The sequence below is a fragment of the Symphalangus syndactylus genome, chromosome 16 (genome assembly GCF_028878055.3).
Source record: "Symphalangus syndactylus isolate Jambi chromosome 16, NHGRI_mSymSyn1-v2.1_pri, whole genome shotgun sequence".
Lineage (NCBI taxonomy): Eukaryota > Metazoa > Chordata > Mammalia > Primates > Hylobatidae > Symphalangus > Symphalangus syndactylus.
The window spans coordinates 15,485,418-15,510,153 of NC_072438.2; the positions used below are offsets into that span (position 1 = coordinate 15,485,418).

Consider the following 24,736-nt stretch of genomic DNA (forward strand, 5'->3'; position numbering starts at 1 on the left):
AGTGAAAAAGACAGAAGCCCCCAGACTCTCCTCCGTGTCCACATGCCCCCCACCGCGGCTCCCTGAAGCTGACATTCTGATTGAGGGAGACAGACAATAGTCCTGATAAACAAGAAAAAATTTTAAAGCAAAGCCCAGAAAGAGGGACCAGGAGGGGTGTGTGTGTGTGTGTGTGTATGTGTGTGCGTTTGTGTGTGGGTGGGTGGATGGTGGGCGTACTGGTTGCAATTGTAGGTAGGGGGAACCTGGTTGGCCTCATTAGGAAGGTGACATTTGAGTCAAGTCTTGTACAAGGTGAGGAGCCGAGGCTTGCAGGTATCTGAGGGAGGAATGGCCCAGGGGAGGAAACAGCAGATGCAAAGTCCCCGAGGCAGGGTTATGCATGTTGAACTGGAGGAACAGCTGGGAGGCTGGTGTGTTGGAATGGAGTGAGGAGGGAGACTGGGGAGGGGAAGCAGATTCTACAGGGTCCCCAGGCCACTGGGAGGGCATCATTGTCTTGGCAGGTCAGAATCCTAACCCTGAAGTTCAGTCCCACACCTGGGGCCCATGCCTTTGACAGGCCTCCCTCCTGCCAAAGGCTGGCTTGCTCCTTTTGGAGTGGTATGCACCTGTGTCATTGCTGCGTGTTCTCCAAACCCCAGGTCCCCTCTCTGTGGTGTCTCTTAGCTTGCATTCCATGAAAGTAGTGCCTGAGCCTGGCATGTGGGTGTAGGCAGTTTATTTGGGATGAGATCCTAGGGCACATCATTCGAGTCCCTGCTGTAGGGATGGGGGCTCCAGTCTACTGAGAATTATACAGAGGGCTCCAGAACTGATCTCTGAAAAACAGCAGTAGTTCTCCAGGGATTATCAGTTCAGATTGGTGGAGGGTTGGCGTGGGGGCACTGACTTTCACTCACACTTGAGCATGCGCTCCAGGCCCAGTGGTGTGGGCAGAGGCCTTGGAGTGGAATGCAGAAAGATGCCAGAGCACTCGAGGGGAGGCTCTCGTGGCATCCCCCTACCCCATCAAGTCTTCAGCACTACGACCCTGGACAGGCCAAAGACCAGACCTCCCTGTCTGTGGGGTTGGCCAGGGGTAGGCAGGGGCCCTGGCTGACCCTGTTGGAGTCCATCTTGGGTTTTTGGATGGCAGTGGGTGGTGATACCTTCTCTCACTCTGGCCAAGGCACTGTGGGATGTGTCCTCAGAGCTGCTACTGGCTGTGTCCACCCCATGAGAGAAACAGAGAGGAGAGGCAAAGAGGGTCCCATGGAGTTTAAGCCCCAGGGCCCACTGTCAGGGCCTGGAATTGTGTCCCCTTTTTTGCTAAGCTAGTTTAGGCTGGCTTTTTGTCACTTGCAGTCAGAAGATCCTGATTAAGCCTCCTTATTGTCCCTGGTGTTACCAGTCCCTGGAGGACAGTAGTTTACTCAGGCCCTGCAGCAGAGCCAGTGGGTGGAGCCCGGCTATATTAGTCTGTTCTCACATTGCTATAAGGAACTACCTGAGACTGGGTAATTTATTAAGAAAATAGGTTTAATTGACTCACAATTCTGCAGGCTGTACAGGAAATATGGCTAGTAAGCTTTCCTCAGGAAGCTTATAATCATGGCAGCAGGTGAAGGGGAAGCAGGCACATCTTCCTGTGGCCAGCGAGAGAGAGAGAGAGAAGGGAGAAGTGCCACATGCCTCTAAACAACCAGATCTCATGAGAACTCACTCACCGTCACCAGAACAGCAAGAGAGAAGTCTGCCTGCATGATCCAATCACCTCCCACCAGACCCCTCCTCCAACATTGAGGATTGCAATTTGACATGAGACTTGGGTGGGGACATAGAGCCAAATTATATCACTGGCCCAGTTCCAGCCTGGCCCCCTCCAGAGACCTGCCCCATGACGGCCTGGCCTTGCCACCCTCCTGTTTGAACCAATCATCACTTCCTTGGCTCTCAAGGCCTTATGGGTTCTGATAGCCCCATTGGACTCAACCCTCTGGTTCCCCAAGGGAATACCTGGACTGGTTCCACCACCCTACATGGCCCCCTGGCTTGGCCCACCATGACACACCCCAGTAGCCTGCCCCATCTTCCATGCAGAAGCTCGTTGGCCAGCCTGTGCCACCATCATGCAGGAGGCACAGAGATATTGGGGAGGGGGCAGGATGAGGGGCTGGCTACCTGAGCCACTTACTGGCCTCCTTGATCATCTATTCATCCACAAATTCATCCAACAAATACAAATTCCTGCCACACACCAGGCACTAGGGTACACAACACAGTGAGCAAAACAGGCAAAAATCCCTGCCCACAGAGATGACATTACAGTGGGGGAAATGGGGTACAACAGATCTGTGAGTGACACGGAGCAGGGCCCTGGAGCATTGGGGCTGTGGCAGAGAGTTTACGTGAGGTGGTGCCCCGCGTTCAGGAGAGGTCTGGGGCCCAGCTCTGCAGCCAGGCCTCCTGGGGTCAGGTCTTATCCACCGCTCATGTGCGACTTGGCTGAGGTTGTGTAACCTTTTTAAGCCTCAGTTTTCCCATCTGTGAAAGGGAGACACTAAGAGTCCCTACCCACAGGGCATGTGGAAGTGAAATCATGCATGAGGAGCGTTTGCCCAGGATGTGGCGTGGGAGCGGGGCTGCAACCTCGGCTTCTCGCCATGGCTGATGTTCCTTTTCAGAATATATTGAGAGATGCGGAGCTGCCCTAACACTGTGCCCTGACACGTCCTCTCTCCCTGGAGTGGTGAGACAGGGTGGGTCTTCCTCCCCACCTCACTCTAGGGGATGTGGCTGGTATGGTTGGCAATCATGTTTCCCCATTCCTCTGTCCCACCTGTCCCATCTGGTTCCCCTGTCCATCTGTTTCTCAGGACTGTGGCTTCCTCGAGCCCTCAAGGCAGGACTGGGTGCTGTTCATTGGTTTCTGCTCCAGTATGTCCTGTAGTCCTGATATTTAATTGGTGAGCAATCATTTTTAAAATTAATGAATAGTTCATAACCGTGGTATGGACTTAGTGATGACTCTAAGCACAGAGGTAATCAAGGAAGGCTCCATGAAGGAAGTGTCATGAGAGGATGGCTTGGAAATGCCAGTGGGAAAGAAGAATGCCATCTCCCTGCTGAAGGCTGGGTAGAGTCCATTCCCTGCAGTCCCTTTATAGATGGAGGACATAAGTCCCAGTTGAGCATTCCCAGGAGCCTGCCTACAAAAGGCTTGGAGTCGTGTTTTCCTGACATGGCCAGGCCCAGGTGGGAGGTGGGGATGAGCATCAGGCCTTTGGGCACCTCTTGAAAGGGCTGAACCAGCTGGTGGGAGGGATGGATGCCTGGGGGCTGCACATGTGGCTGGCAAGTGCTGTGAATTATTGATCACTAGAGAGCAATGTGCAGGCAGAGGTCATTTTCCTCCTGGGCCAAACTGCTCGATCATGCTTAATTGCCTGTTTTCCAAATTTCCCCAGGGCTGGCCTAGGGGAGGGATTAGCTTTATGCCCATTTATTTTGCTTGAATCCAGTGTATGAGGTAAAAAGTTATACCATCCATTTCTCTTTGGCATTAAGTACGAAAATAGTGGATGCAATTAAGTCAGGTGCTAACGAGTGGTTTCGTGTCCTACCTGGCATGGCAAAGAGGTGCTTCTCTGTGAATCCCCATCCCCACAAGACTCGGCTCATTTGTTTGAGTAGTGGACTGGCAGAATCTGAAAAAGTTAGGGGCAATAGAGACTCCCTGAGCACCCATGATGTGCCAGCCACTAGGTATATCAGTGCCTTCAATTCTCACTGAGAAAACCAAATAAAATAAATATGACACATTAAAGTGAGGAACTAGCTGAAGAAATATTTTCGAAGAAAATTGTCAAAAGTTTGTTGCAAGGATGCCCCCACTCTTTACTGATAGGCAGGCTATGAAAGGGTTGAGGGGTGCATAATAAAAGTTTTGTGGAGCATACTGCTTTGGAGAGGGCTATGCTGGGAATCCCATCTCTGCATGAGGAGGAATAGGAGGTACCTGCCACTTACCTGAAGCCCGATGTGGAGGGAGGGTTCAGGGCTTGAAATGGAGCTGCTAGGCTTCTGGCCAAGATGGAATAACAGGGACCAGACTTAGCTTCCCACCTTAAACAAGTAAGAAAATGGCACAAAACAAATGAAACAGTGATTTCCAAGCAATTGGACATCAGACATGAAAGTGATTATTGAATGATGGGAAATAAACAAGGTGAGGCCAAGGACTGCTCCAGCTTACTGCCTTGAGAGATTCCTGGCCACGTTGCAGGGACAGGTTGCCCACCAGAGTCTGCTGGAACCCCCGAGTTGAAAGAATGAGCTGAGTCTGGGGAGATCAAAGTGGCTGGATTTCACAGGGCAGACTAATGGAGTGGAGAGAGCTGCAAAGAAAGAGAGCTCTGGAGTCATGCAGAAGTCCAACTTGAGTGCTCAGTTGAGTAATGATCAGCACATGCATGCAAGGAAATTACACAGTCAGGGAAAGAACCCCCAAAAGGACCTGTGATACCAGTACTTAGAGCACGCACACAGCCAGGAGTAGTGCCTGCTCTTACCAGCCAGACTGGAAAATCTTGTAATTCACAGGAAATTGGGTAGACAACTCAGGAAAGTCTTGCCTCAGTAGGAGGAAATTATTAGTCCTAGACTGATAATTTCTGCAAGCATGCTTAGCAAATCATCAAAGCAAGACTTTTGAAAGGGTGAAACTGTTTCATTTTTGTTTTTTTAGACAGGGTTTTGCTCTGTCACTCAGGCTGGAGTGCAGTGGTGTAATCATGGCTCACGACAGCCTTGATCTCCCAAGTTCAAGCCATCTTCCTGCTTCAGCCTCCTGAGTAGCTGGGACTACATGCACATGCCACCAGGCCTGGCTAATTTTTCCATTTTTTGTAGACAGGTTCTCACTATGGTGCCTAGGTTGGTCTTGAACTCCTGGGCTCAAGTGATCCTCCCACCTTAGCTTCCCAAAGTGGTAGAATTAGAGGCATGAGTCGCCATGCCTGGCCAGGATCAAACTGTTTATAAATGTGTTGACTACATCTCAGAACAAGGCTCAGGAATATTTATAGGAATACAAACAAATCCAGCACCCCAAATGGCAAAAATCACAAAGTCTGGCATCCAGTAAAAAATTACTAGCCACGCAGTGAAGCAGGAAAATGCAAATCATAATGAAGGAAAAGTCAGTCAGTTAAGACTGATCCAGAATTGACACAGATGTTAAAATTAGCTGACAAGGTCATCAAAACACTTATTATAATCATGTTCTGTATGTTCTAAAAGCTAGAGGAAAGATTGGACATACCATCAACATGAAGGATATAGAAAAGACATAAATCAAACTACTACAGATGAAAATTACAATGTATAATATGAAAAACACACTGGATAGGATTAACAGCAGAGAGGACATTGCAGAACAAAAGATTAGCTAACTTGAAGACAGCAATAGAAACTATCCAAAAAGAAATATAGAGAGTAAAAAGATAAAAAAAGAGCAAAAATTTTAAAAAGAAACAGAGACTTTCTCATTGAGTTGTGAGACAACTTTAAGAGGCCTCATATATGTATAACTGGGGTTTCTGAAAGAGAGGAGAGGAAGGGACAGAAAAATATCTGAAGAAATAATGGCTGGCAAATTTCCAAATTCGATGAACATGGTACACCCACAGACACAAGAATTTCATTGCCCCGCAAGCACAATAAAAATGGGAAAAAACCCACACTAAGGCACATTATAATTAAATTGCCCAAAATAATAAAGAGAAAATCTTAAAAGTCGCCAGAGAAAGGCGTGGGGTGGGGAAAAGCTGTTATATGCAGAGCAGCAAAGATATAGATTACAGCAGATTTCTCTAGAAAATAATGCAAGTGAGAAGGCAGTGGAACAATATCCTCAAAGCATGAAATTAAAAAAAGTAGTCAGCCTAGAGTTCATACCCAGAAAATAATCTTTCAAGAATAAAAGCAAAATAGACTTCTCAGACATAACAGCTTAAAGAATTCATCACTAGCAGGCCTGTAGTACAAGAAATGTTAAAGGATGTGCTTCAAACAGAATGAAGGTGATACTAGATGGAAGTATGGATCTATGCAAAGGATCAAAGAGCATAATAGTAACTACATAGGTCGGATATGATATTTTCTCTTATTATTTTAATCCCTTTAAAGTATAATTGGCTCTTGACACAAAATAATAACCATGTACCGTGAGGTTTATAACATATGTAAAAGTAAACTGTATAATAGCAAAAAGGCTGAGAGAGGAGAATAGAAGTATACTATTATAAGTAAGTATAAGTATCCTAAACATATTTGACATGCTATAATATCACTTGAAGGTAGACTGTGATAAGTTAAAGATGTGTACTGTAAACCTTAAAATAACTACTAAAACAATAAGAGTTATAGCTAAGAAGCCAGAAAGTAGATAGAATGGAATCATTGAACAATGCTTAATTAATCCCAAAGAAGACAGAAAAGGAGAAAGAAGGGAATAAAGGAAAATGGAATAAATGGAAAATGAGTATCAAGATGAGAGATATAAACCTAATCATACCAATAATCATATTGAGCAGCCATGGTCTAAATATCCCAATAAAAAGACATCAGATTGGATGAAAAGGCAAGACCCAAATATATGCTGCCTACATGCAACCCACTTTAAATATAAAGACAAGAGTTAAAAGTAAAACAATGAAAAAGATATACTGTGTTAACTAACACTAATCAAAGGAAAGCTGCAGTGCCTATATTAATCTCAAAGTAGATCTCACAGTAAAGAATATTACCAGGTTAAATAAAGTAATTTCATAATGATAAAGGGAACAGTTAATTAAAAGGGTATGACAATCTTAATGTTTATGCACCTAATCAGAGACATGAAGCAAAAATGATAGAACTGCAAGAAGCAATAGATGAATCTACAATTATAGTTGGAGATTTCAAAAACCTTCTTTTACTAACTGATGAAACATGTAAACAAAAAATGTGTAAGAAAATAGAAGATATGAACAACACTATCAACCAACTGGACCTGGCTTATATTTGTAGAAAATGCTACCCAAAAACAGCAGAATAGACGTTCAAGTACACACCACAGAACATTCATCAAAATAGGCCATATTCTGGCCATGAAACAAGTCTCAATAAATGTAAAGGGACTTAAGTCACAAAAAGTATGTTCTGTCATAATAGAATTAAATTAGAAATCAATAACAGAAAGAGCTCTGGAAAATATTTGGAAACAATGAAACACACTTTTATATAACCCATGTGTCCAAGGAGAAATCAAAAGGGAAATTGGAAAGTATTTTTACGTGAAAGAAGATGAAAACACAATGTATCAAAATCTATGAGATGTCGCTAAAACAATACTTAGAGGGAAATGTACAGCACTAAACATGTATATTGGAATAGAAGAAAGTTCCTAATCAATGGCCTTGAGTTCCACCTTAAGAAACTAGAAAAAGAAGAATAAATTAAACCCAAAGTAAGCAGAAGAGAGGAAATAGTAAGGACCAGAAGAGAAATTGGCTAAATATAAAATAAAAACAATGGAGAAAATAAATTAATCCCAAAGTTGGTTATTTATTGATTAAAAAATTATCTAAGATTTTTATTAATGAAATTGATAAACCTCTTGTCAGACTGACCAGGACAATAAGAGAGAAGACAAAATTGCCAGTATCAAGAATGAGAAGGTGACATCAGTATATATTCAGCAGTCATTAAAGTAATAATAAGGGAAGATAATGAACAACTTTTTGCTAATAAATTCAACAACTTAGAAGGAATGGGTAAATTCCTGGAAAGACACAAACTACCAAAGCTTACTGAAGAAGAAATAGATATCCTGAGTAGTCCTATAACTATTGAGTAAATTGAATTTACAATTTAAAACCTTTCCACAAAGAAAGCTCCAGGCCCAGATGACTTGACTGATGACTTTCAGTAAACATTTAAGGAGGAAATAATACTAATTCTACATAAACTCTTCCAAAAATTTGAGAAGAGAACACTTTCCAAATCATTTTGTGGGGCAGAGTTACCTTGATCTCAAAACCAGACAGACATTATGAAAAAAGAAAACTACAGACCAATATCAATAGTCCTCATGTACATGAATTAAAAAATTATTAGCAAATTCTATCTAACAATACACAAAGGATAATACATCACAGCCAAGTGGGTTTATCCCAGGAATGCATGGTAGGTTTAACTTTCAAAAATTATCAATGTAATTTCCCATATTAACAATCTATAAAAACCTATGCTATCATCTCAATAAACACAAAAAGGATTTCAGAAAACCAACCTTTATTCTTGATAAAACTGATAAAACCTCTAAAAAAACTAAGAATAGAAGTGAAGTTCCTCTACTTGATAAAGAGCATTTATGAGAAAAACCTACAGGCTAAATGAAAGATTGAATGCTTTCTCCCTAAGATCAGGAGAAGGCAAAAATGTCTACTGTCAGCATACATTCTTCTGGAAGTTATAGTTAGTGCAATAAAGCAAGAAAGAGGAAAAAAGATGTTCGGATTAGAAAGGAAGAAGTAAAACTGTCTTTATTCACAGATGACATGATTATCTATATAGAAAATCCAAAGGTATCTACAAAAAAGCTACCAGAGTTAATAAATGAGTTTAACAAATTTGCAAGGCACAAGATCAATCAGAATAGAAACTTAAAAACTACCAGTTATAATATGAGGTAGGGAGGAATACATCTGACAAAAGACATGAAAGACTAATGCACTGAAAATTATAAAACATTGATGATAGAAATTAAAGAAGACCTAAATGAGTGGAGAGTTATGCTATGTTAGTGGATTGTTAAGATGGCAGTTCTCCCCAAATTGATCTGAAATTCAACATGGTGTAAACAATATCTGAACAGTTTTTTTTTTTTTTAGAAACTGAAAAACCCATTCTAAAATTCATATAGAAATACAAAGGACCTAGGATAGCCAAAACAACTTCGAAATAAAAGAACAAAGTTGGAGGACTAACACAATCTGATTTCAAGATTTATTATAAAGCTTCAGTAGTGGGTACAAGTGATACTGGTGTCAAGATAGACTAACAGATCGAGGGAATGCAATACAGAGTCCAGAAATAGATGCATGCCTATGTGGCAGCTGACATAGCTGATTTTGAATAGAGACTCAAATGCACTTTAGTGGAGGATATTTAGATAATGGGTGCTAAAACAATTGTATATGTGTAGAAAATGAACGTCAATCCATATTTTGTACCATATACAAATATTAATTCAAAATGGATCATAGATCTCAATATAAACCCTAAACTTGTAAAACTTTTAGAAGAGGAGGTAAAGAATTTTTTCTTAAAGGACCAGATAGTAAGTATTTTAGGCTTGTGGGCCATATGGACTCTGTTGTAATGATAGAACTCTGCTATTGTAGTATGAAAGAAGCCATAGAAAATATATGAATAGATATGACTGTATTTTAGTAAAACTTTATATATAAAAATAGGCAGCTGGTCTGCAAGCTGTAGTTTACCAGTCCCTGTTGTTAAAGAAAACAGAGTAAAAACCTTTGTGACCTTCAGTTAGTCAAAATATCTTAGATATGACACTGAAAGCAGGTTGCATAAAATTAAAAATTAATAAATTGGGCCTCATCAAAATTAAAAACATCTCCTTTTTGAAAGACACTTAAGAGAATGAAAAGACAAGCCCTAGACTGACAGAAATTCTCTGCAAAGCATGTGTCTCATAAATGGCTTGTATCTAGAATATATAAAGGATTCTCAAAACTCAATAGTAACAAGACAAACAACCCAATGAATAAGTGAACAAAATGTCTGAACAGACATTTCACCAAAAATGATATACAGATGGCAAATAAGCACACAAAAAGCTAAGCAACATCATTAGTCACGGGGGTAATGCAAATTGAAACTACAATGAGATACTATTACATAACTGTTAGAATGGCTATCATTAAAAAGGCTGACTATACCAAATTTTGGTGAGGATATGGAGAAACTGGAACTTTCATATACTGCTGATGGGAACGTAAAATGATATAACCACTTTGGAAACTGGAATATGATCTCTATAATAATACAAACTATTCTATAAAAACATAAAAAGTGAAAGTTCTTCAACTTATTTTATGATGTTAGTACAAACTTGCTAGAAAATTGCAAGAAAAGAAAATTATTAATCAATATGACTTCTAAACATAGGTGCAAAACTCAAATTAAAAATATTAGCAAAACAAATATGGCTCTATCTATCGTCTATCTATCAATCTATCTGTCTATCTATCTATCTATCCATTTATCTATCAGTCATCTAATTACCATGTGAGGTTCACTCTAGGAATGTCAGGATAGTTAAAGACAAAAAATGTTAACTTACTTCACTTCTTTAATAGATTAAAGGCAAAAGTCATATTATCTTATTAATAGATACCACAAAACAAAGCAAGCAGCCAAACAAAAAGCATCCACATTAGACAAATTTTAATACTTATTCTAAGGAAACGCTCTCAGAAAACTAGGAAAGGAATTTACTCAACCTGAGAAAGGGCATCTATCAAAACCTGATAGCAAACATCATTTTTCATGATGAGACTTTGAAAGCATTGCTAGAACTAAGACAAAGAAACCTTCTACCACCACTGCTCTTTGATACTGCCTTGCATTGGAACCAACTAGACTAGACAGCAAGTGGATTAAGAACAGCAAGGAAAAGCCAAAATTGTGTTTAATTGCAGATGACATAATCGTCTACATAGAAAATCCAAGAGAATCTGCTCTCAAACTATTAGAAGCATGTGACAGTTCAACAAAATTGCTGGACATGAGACAACATAGTGAAATCAATAACCTTCCTACTGAACAACAGTACCAATTAGAACACATGAGAAGGGGCAAATCCTATTTACAGTAGCAGTAAAATCTATAAGACACTTAAGAGAAAATATAATAAAAGATGTACCGGCCCTTTTGGAGGTAGTATAGGAGAGTGGTTCAATGGTTCACAGCAGAGTATCCCAATCCAGATTGTCTGGCTTCAGGTCATGGCCCTACTGCTTCCTGGCTTGGGAAAATTACTTGATCACTTGGTGCATCAGTTTCCTCATTTGTACAAGGGAGATAATAATAATATTCACCTTACAGGGAAGCTGGGAAGATTGAGTTTATAAATATGAAGTGTTTAGAACAGTAGCTGGCACATATTAACTTCTATATAAATGGTTGTTATTGTTATGAAGAAAATTATAAAATTTAATTGAAGGACATGAAAGAAGATCTGAATAAATACAGAGATAGACCATATCCGTTGATGGGATGATTCAATATCAGAAAGATATCTATTTTTTCCTGGTTAATTATAAGCTAATTGAAGTTTCAGTGAAAATCCCAACAGGATTTCCATCTTACTTTTTTCTTTTTTTTTTTTTTTTTTTTTTTGAGATGGAGTCTCGCTCTGTCACCCAGGCTGGAGTGCAGTGGTGCGATCTCGGCTCACTGCAGCCTCCGCCTCCCGGCTTCAAGCTATTCTTCTGCCTCAGCCTCCCGAGTAGCTGGGAGTACAGGCACATGCCACCATGCCTGGCTGATTTTTGTATTTTTAGTAGAGACGGGGTCTCATTGTGTTGACCAGGCTGGTCTCGAACTCCTGACCTCAGGTATCCACTTGCCTCAGCCTCCCAAAGTGTTGGGATTACAGGCGTGAGCCACCATGCTGGGCCCCAACAGGATTTTCAATGGGATCTGAAAAACTGAAAATTTGCATAGGAAAAACAAAAGTCCGAGAATAACCAAGACAATTTTGATGAAAGGCAAAGACTGTGCCATTTGACCTACTTGATATTGACTTGTTATAAAGCTGTCTCTCTACGGCAGGGTAGTACTGCCACATGGGCCAGACAGAAAGACCAATGGAACAGAATAGAGAGTCCAGAAATAGAGGCACATGTATATGGGAACTTGATGTAGAAAAGAAGTGGCATTTTAAATCAGTGGGAAAAGGATGGACTATTCAATGAATGATTTGGATATTATTTTCTTCATATGGAAAAAGTATGTAATTTGATCACTGCCTCACCCCAAACAGAAAAGCATACTGTAAATGAGGTAAATATACATCCTAAAACATAAAGGAAGGACATTCTGTTTGCTACCTTTGTAACTCAGCGGGTAGACAAGTATTGGTAAAACAGAACACAAAAGGCAAAATGCTTAAAAGATAAATATTGATACATTTCCTACATCAAAATGAATGACTTCTGTAGGACAAGAGTACCATAAACAAAGTTAAGACAAAAACAGCAAATTACAAGAGAATGTTTGCAACACAGAAACAGAAGATAATAGGTTTGCAACACATATAAACAGCAGAGGATACAATTATATCAAAGGCTCTGGGAAGCCAGTAAGGAGAAAGTCACACAATCCAATGGAGACATGGACAATGGGAAAAGACAGGCGATTCATCGAAGAGGAAATTAAAATGGCCAAGTGGAAAGATTCCCAAACACTAGGAATCAGGAAGTGCAAAGTAAGCAATCATCACATACCCGTTCACCCATCAACTTCACATGAATTTAAGTCTATTCCAAGTGTCACTTGAGAATGTGATACACTGCTGTAGGAGTGTAAATTGCTTCTCTATTTGGCAACGAGTAGGAAGTTAAATATGTATATATTCCAGTATGCATGACCTAGAAGGAATGTCACCAGCATGACTCAGTAGTCTCCCCCTCTACCTGTCCATCCTAGGAAACCTTTACACTGCAGGCTATAAGGAATTAAGTCAAAGGATGTACCTGCAGTGTTGTCTGAAATCCAAAAAGGTTAGAAACAACCTAAATATTACGTGGGTGGGTGGAGAGCAGGTAGAAGAAATAATACATTAATTGTATGCTGGCAAATATTTAACAACCTGCTATCCAGGAAAAAAAGCCTTAATTTGTAGAATTTGCCAATTTCTGGGATGTAAATACTCTGCCATAGCTGATTTCTAGCTACCATTGTGACATCATCAAACACAGAGTTGGGAAAAGATATGCATGATCGGCTTTTGTGAGAAGGTTCTCGGAGCAAGCTCCGGCGCGCCATTGATTGTTTTCTGCCAGCATGCAAGATCAATGAAGAAACTAGGGTAGCGCTGAAAACATAATGCTTAGGGAAAAAAAAGCAGTTTGTAGTATAGTGTGATCAATATGATCCTGTTTCTATAAATTTCTAAATTACATAAAATGATACAATGCATGTGTGTATGTTAAGGAATAGAACATAAATGGGAAGAAAGCACTACTTTGGGGATAGTGTTTGCCTCTGGAAAGAGAAAGGAAATATGAGGAGTAGGACGGGATGTAAAGGAACTTCAGCTGTATCTCTGTGGTCTCATTTCTCGAATATAAAGAACTGAAGCGAAGCTGGGTGCTTTGGCTTGTATGTGTAGTCCCAGCTCCTTCAGTGGCTGAGGTGAGAGGACTGCTTGAGTCCAGGAATTAGAGACCAGCCTGGGCAACATAGTGAGACTCTGTCTCTACAATAAAAGAAAAGTAAAAAAGAAAGCTGAAGCAAATATGTCAATGCTAATATTGATTTCTTTTGAATCAATATTCAAAAATCAGCCATGGCAGAGTATTTACATCCCAGAAATTGGCAAATTCTACAAATTAAGGCTTTTTTTTTTTCCTGGATAGCGGGAATCAATATTCAAAAGGTAGGGGATTGTAATAATACATTTTAGTCTATTTAAAATATGTCACTAAACAAATAAAATACAAAAAAATAAGGTCTGATCACGATTATGTAAAAACAAAATTCTACCTTGAAAAGGTCCTGGGATAACACACTCTAAAAGGTTTCTGGCAATTACATTTGGACTCAGGACCATAACTTTTATATTTTCCTTTATTTCCAAATTTTCTGTCACAAGCAAGTGTTACTTGTGCAGGGGCAGAAATTCACTAACCTTGAGGGTGTTGGGCTGGATTATGGCTCTGTGCCCTTCCACACAGACTTCATCTTCATTTGCTGGGTCTTGGCATTATCTCAGAATTCCAAGACATTCTCTCTCCATCCAGAGGCATGGTGACCTGGGCTGTGGGTGGGGTGGGCGGGCCTTTGTCTTATCATTTCACTGGAGGAAAGATCCATTGCGGCACTGTTTTGCCCAGCCTCTATGAGGTTCAAAGTGGTGGAACAAGCCAAGAAAGCCACCTGGAAGCTTGGTCCTTGGACCTGGGTGGTCATGGAGGGGAATGCTAGCAGAGAAGCAGCTAGGTTAGTACAGCTAGCTGCTGTATTATACCAGCTGGTATATGGGCTGACTATACCAGCCCTGGAATCACAGACCTGGGTACATCTCTGGATTGCCACTTAGGAGCTGAGTAACTTGGGAGAAAGGTGCTGTTTGTTCATTTGTAAAGTGGGTCCTGTGGTTGGCTGTATTATTGTGCAACATGTTAGCAGCCCCATCCTGGAGGGAGACTGTACTTGTATGCTCCGCTGAGGTCACGTGGCCATGTGACCCGCAGTGCCCTCCCTGCCCTTACTGAACTTGCATGTGGTGGTTTTGTGACTTGTTTGGGCCAGTGACGCTGTAGAGTGAGCTCACCACCCCTGTCTCTCTCTATTACCTCTGCACAAACCCAGCCATGTGCAGCTCCAGCAGCCGGGGTCCTGGGAAGAAGATAACAGGGGTCAGAGCTGTAGCCCACTCGAGATGGACATGCAGCATGAGTGAGAAATAGCCTTGAAGCCGCTGCATTTTGGAGGGTCATTCATGGCTGTGGTCTTCTAGTTCATTCCGGCTGAGGAAGGGCTGTCACGTGTTGAGGACAGAATGAAGTCACCTATGTGAAGTGCTCAGCCACCAGCTGGCAAATGGGGAGGTAGCAGGCAGGTAGGTGAGGATGTGCTGCTGTCACCAACAACCCACAACTCTCAGTGACAAAACACATCACATGGGTGTTTCTCACTCGGCACATCGAACAGGGACCCTGTTATTAGTACTCAATTAAGAACTTGGGCTGATGGACAATCTATCTTGATGAGTGCTTTTCCAAGATGCTGAGTCAGGGAAAAAAAGAATTTGGCAAACCCCACAGAGGCCACTGAAGCTGCACTCAGAAGAGACGCTAGTCACTCACCTCGCCTTGTATTCTGCAAAGCAAGTCTCACGACTACACCTAATATTAAAAGGGATGGGAAAGTGCAAATCTACCCCAGGCACAGAAGGAGGCGAGAGGCAGGATGTGTGTGGTCCGCACTAATGACCTCCCCTGTGGCCATTCAATAAATGCTAGCCACTGCTAGAGTCACCATTAATCATGGCATTTAGGCTAATTCCAAATGGAGAAAAGGTGAGACGTAAGGATGGCATTGTCGGCGGGAGCATGAGTGTGTGCAGATGTAGAGTCTAGGAGGGGCAGCTGTCCGGGGAAGAAGCAAGGGGGCACACAGGGAGTTGGCTGGAGACGCATTTAGGGCCAGACTGTGAAGAACTTTGAGCTGAGATGTTGTCATATGGAGCTGGGAGCCTGGAAACATCTGAACCAGGAAGGGGAACACGGGCCACATGAGGGAGGGGTGAGGCTCTGAATTCTGGCGGAGTGAGGAGGCTGGCTCGAGGAGGGGAAGGGCTGAAGAGCTCTGTGTGAGTGCACATCAACAGGGCTGGAAAGAGGACAGGCTGTGGGGGGTGAAGGCGGAGTCGGGATGACTCCAGTGCATCCTAAGTGCAGACGAAGAGGAGGACGAGTTCCAGTTTTAAGAGAGGATGCTGGGTTTGGCGTTAGAGGTGATGAATGGCTAGAATCAAAATGACAATACCTCATTTAAGGAGGTTGTGGATCAACAGGGACAACCTTCTGTTACCTCTTTGGTAAACTGGTTGACATCCATGACTAAAGCTAAACAAACAGACCCTCTCACTCAGCAATTCCTAGAAGTTTTTTTTTTAAGAGAATCTTGCTGTGTGGCCCAGGCTGGAGTGCAGTGTGGCATCATCCTGGCTCACTGCAACCTCTGTCTCCCAGGCTCAAGTGATCCTCAGCATCCCGAGTAGTGGGGACTACAAATGTGCACCACCACGCCTGGCTAACTTTTGTATTTTTTTTTTGTAGAGACAGGGTCTCCCATGTTGCCCAGTCTGGTCTTGAACTCCTGGGCTCAAGCAATCTGCCTGTCTCAGCCTCCCAAAGTGCTGGTGATATGAGCCACTGCACCCAGCCAGTTCCCAGAATTGTGTACACACGAATGCTGAGCCACAGAAGTGTTGTTCATAATTAGCCTCCACACTGAACAAACAACCTACGTGCCCAATAACAGTGGGGTCAGCTGCAGTGTATTTCTACCATAGAATATTATATGACAATGAAAAATGAATAAATTGCAGCTACATCTATATAAATAACGAGTGCCTCTCAGAAAAAAAAATTGTGCAAATGAAAGCAGTTACAAAAACATTCCTACCTTACAATTCTACTAGTAAACTAGTAAAACTACAGTGTTAAAAGTCAAGATGGGGGTTATCTTTGGGGTGGTGTCTTAGTCAGTTTGGACTGCTAGAACAAAAATACTGTAGCCTAGATGGCATAAACCACAATCTATTTCTCACAGTAATGGAGGCTTGGAAGTCCAAGGTCAAAGTGCCGGCAGATCCTGTGTCTGATGAGGGCTTCCTGATTTGTGGATAGCCAACTTCTTGTTGTGTCCTCATATGACAGAGAGAGAGGGAGAGGGACAGAGAGGGGAAGCAAACTCTCTCACGTCTCTTCTTATAAGGGTGCTAATCCCATGATGAGGGCCCCACCCTTGGGACCTAATCACCTCTCGAAGACCTCACCTCCTAAAACCATCATATTAGGGGACAGGATTTCAGTATATGAATTTTTGGAGTCAACAGCTATTCAGTCCATGGAAGTGGAGAGACAGGGGAGTGAGGGAGGCCTCGAGAGGTGGCTAGCGCCCTTTCCTGACTTGGTGGCTAGATGAGTGTTTACTTTGTGGTCGTTCTTCAAGCTGAACAGTTAACTTTTGTGCAGTCGGCTTGGGCTGCCATAATAAACAAGATAGGACAGGTGGCGTAAACGACAGAAATGCACTTCCTCCCAGTTCTGGAGGCTGGAAAGTCCAACATCAAGGTTCTGGCCAATCTGGTTCCTGGTGAGGCCCCTTCCTGGTTTGCAGGCAGCCACTGTCTCGCCGTGTGCTCCTGTGAGCACCTGGGGAGAGAGTGGGCAAGCTCTGTGGTCTCTTCCTATAAGGGCACTAATCTCTCCATGAAGACCCAACCCTCACGGCCTTGTCTAACCCAAATCTCCCAAAGGCCCCACCTGCAAACATCATCACATTGGGGGTTAGGGCTTCAGCCTGTGCACTTGAGGGGACATGGTGCGGTGCACGGCACACTTTCCATGCATGTTCTCTCTGTCAATTACAGCAAGTTGGGGGCACAGAAGCACAGGGAGACACAGCCTGGTGGGGCCGTCAGAAGGAGTGGAGCATGTAAACCTGCTGAGAAGGGGCAGCAGAAGGTGGTGCCACTGAAGTAAAGGGAAGCGCGTGGTCCACAGGGTGAGACTCACGAGAGCTCAGCATAGAGAGAGGCCAGCATGCGTCCACTGGTTCCAGGAACAGGAAAGTCATTCTCACGCCCTCTGACACAAGTTTCTTTTCTGGGGTGGGATGGATGGCAAGAAGCCAGGTTGGAGGGCACGGCAGTGAGTGAGGAGATGGTGAGTGTAGATGTGCCCTTTTGGCACTGTGGTTGTGAATGGCAGAAATGCAATGTGCTGGTGGCTGAAGGGACATGGAGTGAGGACAGCTTTTGAATGTGGAAGAGACCCAAGCAGGCTTACGCTGTGAGAAGCATCTGGAGAGATGCTGACAAATTTCACCTTATTGAGCTGTCCTCTACACTCATCTTTATAAAATGGCACCTCCTCCTCCCCGTTCCTCTCCATCCCTGCACCCCGCCTTCTCCTCTGCACCAGTCATGGCCCACACAGATCTCACCCCACTGGGAGGCCAACTCCATGGGAGCAGAGCATTTCTCTATTCTGTCTTCCACACTACCCTAGTGCTGGGAACATGCCTGCACATAGTAGATGCTCAATAAACATTCCTCATGAATGAATGAAAGGACAGAGAGGAGTCTGTACGGAGAGGCTGGGGGTGGCAGGATCTGGAGCTCAGGCTCTGTCAGCGGGGGCAGGGCTGTGTGCAGACACCGATGAGGAAGCAGCAGATTGTGTGATTGAGTGGGGGTGGGGGGTGGGCAGGGGGCTGAGGGAGAGTCCTTGGTTGTGCTGGAGGGGGAGGGCTTCCAGAAAATGGAGGAGACAGTGTGGAGGAGCCCAGATACTGCTTGTGGTGGGGGTGGGGCAGGATGGGGTGGTGAGGGGTGAGGAGGCGATGGATGCAAGCCTTGGGGCCCAGTCAGGTTGGAAAGACCACCCACTGCAGGGTCCCTAGCATGGCTCAGAAGCTGATGAAAGGGATGATGTACTGTGTCGGGCCAGAGTGGGGCTGTTTTCATTGCAGTCCAGGGCATCCCGGGAGATGAGGCTGATGCCAGCATAGGGTGGGTGTTTTGGCAGGATTGACAGATGGGGAGAGGGGACCTTTCCATGATCAGAGAGAGAGGCTGAGGAACATGTGGGAGGGTGGGCCTCAGCGTGATAACAAGAGAGCTCCCAGGAGGCCTGACCCCTGCTGAGCAGGACTGGCCACCCTAACCCAGTGGGGCCACCCCTGCCATCACAGCCACTTTGCAGATGAGGTTGTGCCTGGGCCCCCTTGTGCTCAGGACTTGAACCCAGCCTGTCTTTCTCCCAGCATAGCCATTTTGCTGGCCCCAGCTAGAGAGGTGAGGGGGTGTGGACAGAGAGTAGGGGGCTGGGCTTAGGATGTGAGGCGGGGGGCATGTGAGCAGACAGGTGTGAGAGAGAGAGGAGAACATGCCAGGTGGGTGGGGGCCAATGTGGGTGTCAGTCACTTTCCTATGGGGTAGAAAGTGACATAGAACAAGCACATCCTTCTGGCCCTTGCATTTACCTGGTCCTTGAATGGAGTCTGCACAGCTGGGAGATTTTGGCTTGTTCCACAGTGAAAAGGTGGAGGCTGGGACAGGGCAGGGCACTTGCCAAAGCAGGTGCTGGCAGGGCCCCAGGGCCTCTCCCCAGGCCAGCCCTTGCATGACACCCTGCAGAGTACTGGTGGGGCTGCCGGGGGGCTTTCATCTCCTCATAGGTCCATTCTGGGGATTTCAAAGGCACGAAAGCTGTAGCTTCAAAAACTTCCTCTCAATCTCCAAGAAACCTGAGATGGTATCACCTTCCCTCGTCTTTCCCACAGCCCCAGTCTCCCTGCCCCAACACCTTTGCACTCTCCTACCTCCACTGCAGTTTGGGGAGCTGTCTGGAGTTCCCCCAAAACCATTTGAAACAAGTGGAGGCCATTACAGACCAGCCCCTACCTGGAGCATGGTTCCACCAATGCCTTAGACCCAAGAGCCCCTGCAGCCTTGGTTACCCCACTGCACTTACCCCTCCCAGGCAAGCCACAGAGTCCCTCCCTTTCCTAGAAGGCTCTGTTGAGCTCCTAGGGAGGCCTGATGGTTCCTCACCCACACCTCTGAATCCCCACTGGGGCTTGTGCCCCGTGCAGGGGACTGCGATTCATTAGGCGGTGGGTCACGGTGGAGGAGATGGCAGCTTGGCAAAACAGGAGGCAAATATTTTTTGAGGGCCCACTATGTGCTAGGCTGATGACCAGAGGGAGGTTCCTGTTTGGCAGAGTCCTGGGTTTGGAGGGGAGGGAGGGAAGGGAGGAGGGGGACGCATTTTCCAGCCTGGTTTTGGAGGTACCTAGCTCTGTGTTTCTTTAACTTTCTCACTGGTCAGGAGAGGTGGGCATGAGGAGAGATCTCAGAGCCCTGCCTGGGGGAGGCCCAATCACCCCTCCAGCCATTTCATCCAGTTTTGCCTTGTCGGGTGCTGGACCCCCTCCACCAGCTTCTTCACATGTACTTAATGCTCCAAACGGGCCCCAGAACTTGCGCGACCCACCCTCTTCTACTAATGAAGGGGGCCAGTGTCCTTCCCCTCCCCGAGTCCCCGTTCTCCAGGTGCGCCCTCTTCAACTGCGACCCCACTCCTTCCTTCCTAGTCCTTTCTGCCTTCTGCCTGCGAGGCTGCCCTCCTCCTGCCCCCTTCCCAGCACCCCCGCTCTTGGCCTTCTCTCCCATAACTGGAGCACCTGGGCACCCAAGGTACCCTCCCCCCAAGCTCAGCTGATCACCCTCTCCCCGCAAGCCGGCCGTCCCCTTCCTCCCTCCCCCGTGGCGCACCCAGCACCAAGGTGCCCACCGCGAGGGCCCGAGCACGGCGGTTCAGCCTCGGCTTGGGCGCCGGCTCCACCTGCAGGGCCGCGGGGGCGGAGAGCGGGCGGCGCGAGGGAGGGGCCTGCGGCAGCGGCGGCGGCGGCGGCGGCCCAAGCCCGCGCAGCCCGGCTCGGCCCCGGCTTGGTCGGCGCAGCGCAGCGCCGCGCGCGTCCCCTCGCCGCCGTCGCCGCAGCCAGGCGCACCGGCACCAGGCCCCGCCGCCGGGCGCACGGACGCAGCGCGCACGGGCCGGCCGGGATGCGCGCCTGGGCCCCGGCCCGCCCGAACCCGCGGCCGCCGCCCGCCCGCCGCGCGCTCGCTTGACCGCGGCGCCAGCCCCCGGCCGCCCCCGCCCGTCCCCCTGCCGCGATGCCCTCCCTTCGGGGCCCCGGCGGCCCGCGCCCCTGCTAGGCTGCGGCGGCATGGCCCGCGCGCCCGGCGCGACCTCTGCGGATTGCATCGGTGTGTGGCGGCGGGGCATGCCCAGAGCACCGGGCACGGCCTTCAATGGGCGAGGACACGGACACGCGGAAAATTAACCACAGCTTCCTGCGGGACCACAGCTATGTGACTGAAGGTAACGTACGTGTTGTCTGAGACCCCTCCGGCCGGCCGCGGCGTGGGGATGCCGTCGCACCGAATGCCCTCCGAAGGTTTGGACCGCGCGATGTGTGTCGTGTCCCCCCACCCCACCCCACCCCATCCCACCCTGCCCGGGGCCCAGGAGGGAGGGAGCCCGAGGGTACGGGCCTCCGCTGCCCAGCACCGGGACAGGGCAGCGCCCTCCTCCGCGCCGCCCTCCGGGAGGCAGCGTTCCTCTCCCAGCCAGGTGGCATCCTGATTCGGCCCTGACCATAATTTTTTAAAAGGCTACGGCTGTGGCTAATCTGGTGAAGAAATCTCGGGGAAATTTAATGGTTTAAAATCCTGGATTTGCCATTTCAGTCCTGCCCAAAGCCCGCAGAATTTTCTAGGCTGCCCTCTCCCTGGAGAAGAAGAGGGACCCAGGGGGGAAAAACCATAATCCATTGCCAGATCCTCCTGGGAGGCCCGCCTGCCCGGGCCCCTCCCTGTCCTCCAGAGGCAGGGTCCCTGAGTGGGAGGGAGAAGGCGGCTGGTTTGGGGCTGGCCTTTTTATTCCTGGTGAGTTATATTGAGACAGGAGCAGCTGGGCTAACTGTCGGGATTTTCCAAAAAAGTGGGACATGCCATCCCAAACAGGCCCTGTTTAAAATCCCCTAAGTTGGCCCTACAAGCCCAACCCCCACCCCCACCCCCACCCCACCCCGAGGCTGGTGGGTCAGCGCCCCTCTCTTACAGGCCTGGAACTTCCGGGGCCCCCTGCTCTGCCTTGCTAGGGGAACAGTGGGGACAGCTTCCGTGCGCAGGCAGGGCCCGCGGAGTGACCCCGATGGAGGATGGGGACCGGGAGGTCTGGGCTCGGGGCCGCCTGTGCTGGAGCCCTGCCCAAGTGCGGGGACTGTCAGCCGCTAACCTACGGGCTGCCCGCCCGGCCGCAGAAGGGTGCGCGGGTTCCCCGGGTGTGTGCCCCAGTGGGAGGGGCCCTGGGCACGGGTCCCGCGGGGCAGGTGCGCGTGGGTGCCTGTGTCAGGGAGACCGAGTGGGCCAGGCGGCGGATACCGGGCTCCTGCGGCTGGGTCCGCCTCCTCGAAGCCTGGCTCTGCCGGAAATGAGGCCGAGCGGAGCCAGAGCCCCGCGGAGCGCGGCGCGGGCGGGCTCGGGGCGCCCAGGCCCGGGAGGCAGAGGCTGGGCGTGGGACCTGGGCGGAGGGAGGCTGCGGGGGCCGCGCCCGCTCCAGGCGGGAGAATCGCTGAGTCACGCTTCGCCGCCGGGTGTGTGCGAGAGAGGGACAGGGCTGCCCGGGCCTCCGGGCCGGTGAGGCTCTGACCCGGCCGCGGCTTTGGGAGGCCCGGGGAGCTGAGAGCGGCCCTTTGTCGCCTGCCTCGGCGAGGCTGAGTCGGAATCAGCGTGGGTCCGGGATGTGCTTTCTGCTCGCAGCCTGCAGCGACAGAGGGTTGGAGGAAGCCGCCGGGTTGCTGGCCCGTGCCTCGGTGGCCTGGCTTGGGCCGAGAGCGGATCTTGGCAGGTTGCCCCGCTGCTCCCAGGCTCGCTGTAGTCTGGCTTCCTAGAGGAAGCCTCTGTTTGCTCATCTCTACGTTGGGGATGATGATGGGATGGGGCGCAGGGCTTGTTGTGGGACTAGGCGTAAAAAGCGCGGTGGTGGACATTTTCAAACGTTAATTCCCTCTGCACCCTGCCCGTCCCCTTTTCTTTCATAAATTCACCAGCCCTCAGCAGGGAACAGCAACGGGGACAGCAACGGGGACGGCACAGTTCCGGAGGTCAGAGCTGTGCTATCCAATCCCTCATCCAGACACGAGATATTTACCAAGCACGTGCTACATGCCAGGCACTGTTTTATCCCTGGGGACTGGACAAAGACTCCCTGCCCTTGTGCGGCCTGTATTCTATCAGGGAGCTATGTGACCTTGAGGTCTGTCTTCTCACCAGGGCTCAGTCTCCCCATCTGTAAAATGGGAATGAATCCTGCCTACAGGGTCTGGGGGTTTCTGTGAGGAGCAGGTGCAATGGTGATGAAGGAGCTGTTCAGAGCTGGGCATTGCTAAGGTGCAGCCACAGGATACTGAGCACCTGCTGTGTGCTGGGACCTCATACGAAGGCTCACCTACGCCTTATCCCCACCTTTAGATGAACAAACCAAGGCCTGGCCTTGTCCCTGGTCCAGACCGAGTGCCGGTGTGTGCAGGGCATAGGACTCAGGTGCTGTGGATGCAGAGAGCAGGATCGGAACAAGAAACAATAATAGTCATTATAATAGGTAGAATTCTGGCCTCCCTAATGAAAAACGCACTTTCACACTGTTGCATCCTGACTATATTTCATGCTCAGAGCACAGGGAAGGTCACAGATTTGAATGTTAGAATGTCAGATTTGAATCATGTTAAAATCCTGCCTCCGACTCCTGACTGCTGTGCAGCCTTGGACAAGTTACTACACCTTCCTGAGCTTCACTTTCCCTTTGTAAAGGGAGAAATAATAACGACCTTTCATACAGGGTTGCTGGGATGATCAGTGATTTTGCTAATATCAGAAGTGCCCAGCACAGTGCTTGGCTTGTTGGAGATGTTGAACACGTGGCATTGTTATTATTTATATGCCTTGTAACTGGAAGAGCCTGTGGGCAAATAGTGGATGCGAAAATTCAGTTTGCGAAAGAACCAGGTGCACAAACTCCTGTTCTACCTGTAGTTGAGTCTACACTCCCCCACCACACCCCAACTACTCTGATCTACCTCCTGTTCCTTGAGCAGGCCATTTTCTTTCTTGCTTCAGGGCATTTGCACTGGCTGTTCCCTGGAATACCCACCTTCTGCCTTTCTCACCACTGACTCTTTCTCATCCTTTGGGCCCCATGTCCAATGTCATCTTTGCCCGTGGAATCCCTGCTTGAGTTCCTGAGTCTCTTGTAAAATCTCAAACATCTTGGGAAGAATTTAGGTTTTGTTAGTCATTCATATCTTGGTGTGAATTCATCAGAGCAGGTTGGATTTTTTTTTTTTTTTGGTGGCAGGGTTGGGGGCTTACTTTCGGCTGGGCCCAACTGCATTGAGGGTTACGGTGATGATTAGGTGTACACGCAGGCCACCCGGGGGCACAGAGAACTTTGCATGAATGGGGTCAGGGTGTAGGGAGAGCAGTGCAGCTGATAGGGCCCTGGACCCTGGAGGGTGCTAGGAAGTCTCCGTGTAGTTAGACATTTCTCAAGAGCTGGATACGGTTCCAGGAAGGACTCTTCTTGGCTCTGTTCTTTCTCTTTTTGTGGCAGGCCCCAGTACTTAGCTTTAGAGTGAGTTGAATAAGCATTTCCAGACTAGACTGAACTTACAAAACCCATCCATCCTTCCTTTGCTTAGCACCATTTGCCAAGCACATCCTGCCCTGGGCAGGCAGTGATGACCAAGACACAGGAGCTAGCCAAGGGGAGGTGGCTGAGGCTGACCAGGTAGATCCTGGCAGTGACTGGGTTTTTCTGGGGAGCAACAGTCACTCTCATGTGCCTGACAAGTAAGGCACTTCCAGAGCACACTTTTCAGCTGAGGCCAGAGGCACAGCTTCCCCTCATTTGAGCATCTCAGCCATCACACACTGTTGGACACTCGTGCTTTTTGCATCTGCATAAAGGATATACCCATGTTTTCCTAACTCCCATCCCTGGATGTCCTGCGTGATTTCAGAGTAGTCTGTTTATTCCCACAGAGTTGTCCTGATTTTATAGTTGAGGAAGTGAAGGGTGCTTGGGAATTGCTA

The 24,736-nt window shown here is 47.3% G+C and overlaps 1 protein-coding gene and 1 long non-coding RNA gene across 5 annotated transcripts in view; one reads left to right on the forward strand and one right to left on the reverse strand.

The window, feature by feature from the left end:
* The window catches only part of PPP2R2C (protein phosphatase 2 regulatory subunit Bgamma), a 242,700-nt gene that overhangs the window by 72,807 nt on the left and 145,157 nt on the right, over positions 1-24,736 (forward strand). Inside the window, exon 1 of one of the 4 annotated variants that reach the window (XM_055245415.1) lies at positions 20,508-21,039. The exons of 2 other annotated variants lie outside the window; for them this stretch is intronic. In XM_055245415.1, coding sequence (XP_055101390.1) covers positions 21,012-21,039 — 28 coding nt within the window. In that variant the 5' untranslated portion in view covers positions 20,508-21,011. Of the gene's footprint in view, positions 1-20,507; positions 21,040-24,736 lie in introns of those variants that run through there. One more of the 4 variants, XM_055245413.1, reaches the window with a different exon arrangement.
* On the reverse strand, positions 419-8,831 carry LOC129464327 (uncharacterized). Its single transcript, XR_008651546.2, has 3 exons — positions 4,012-8,831; positions 3,606-3,689; positions 419-2,526 (listed from the first exon to the last, which is right to left on the reverse strand). It is a non-coding gene; the product is annotated as an uncharacterized lncRNA (long non-coding RNA).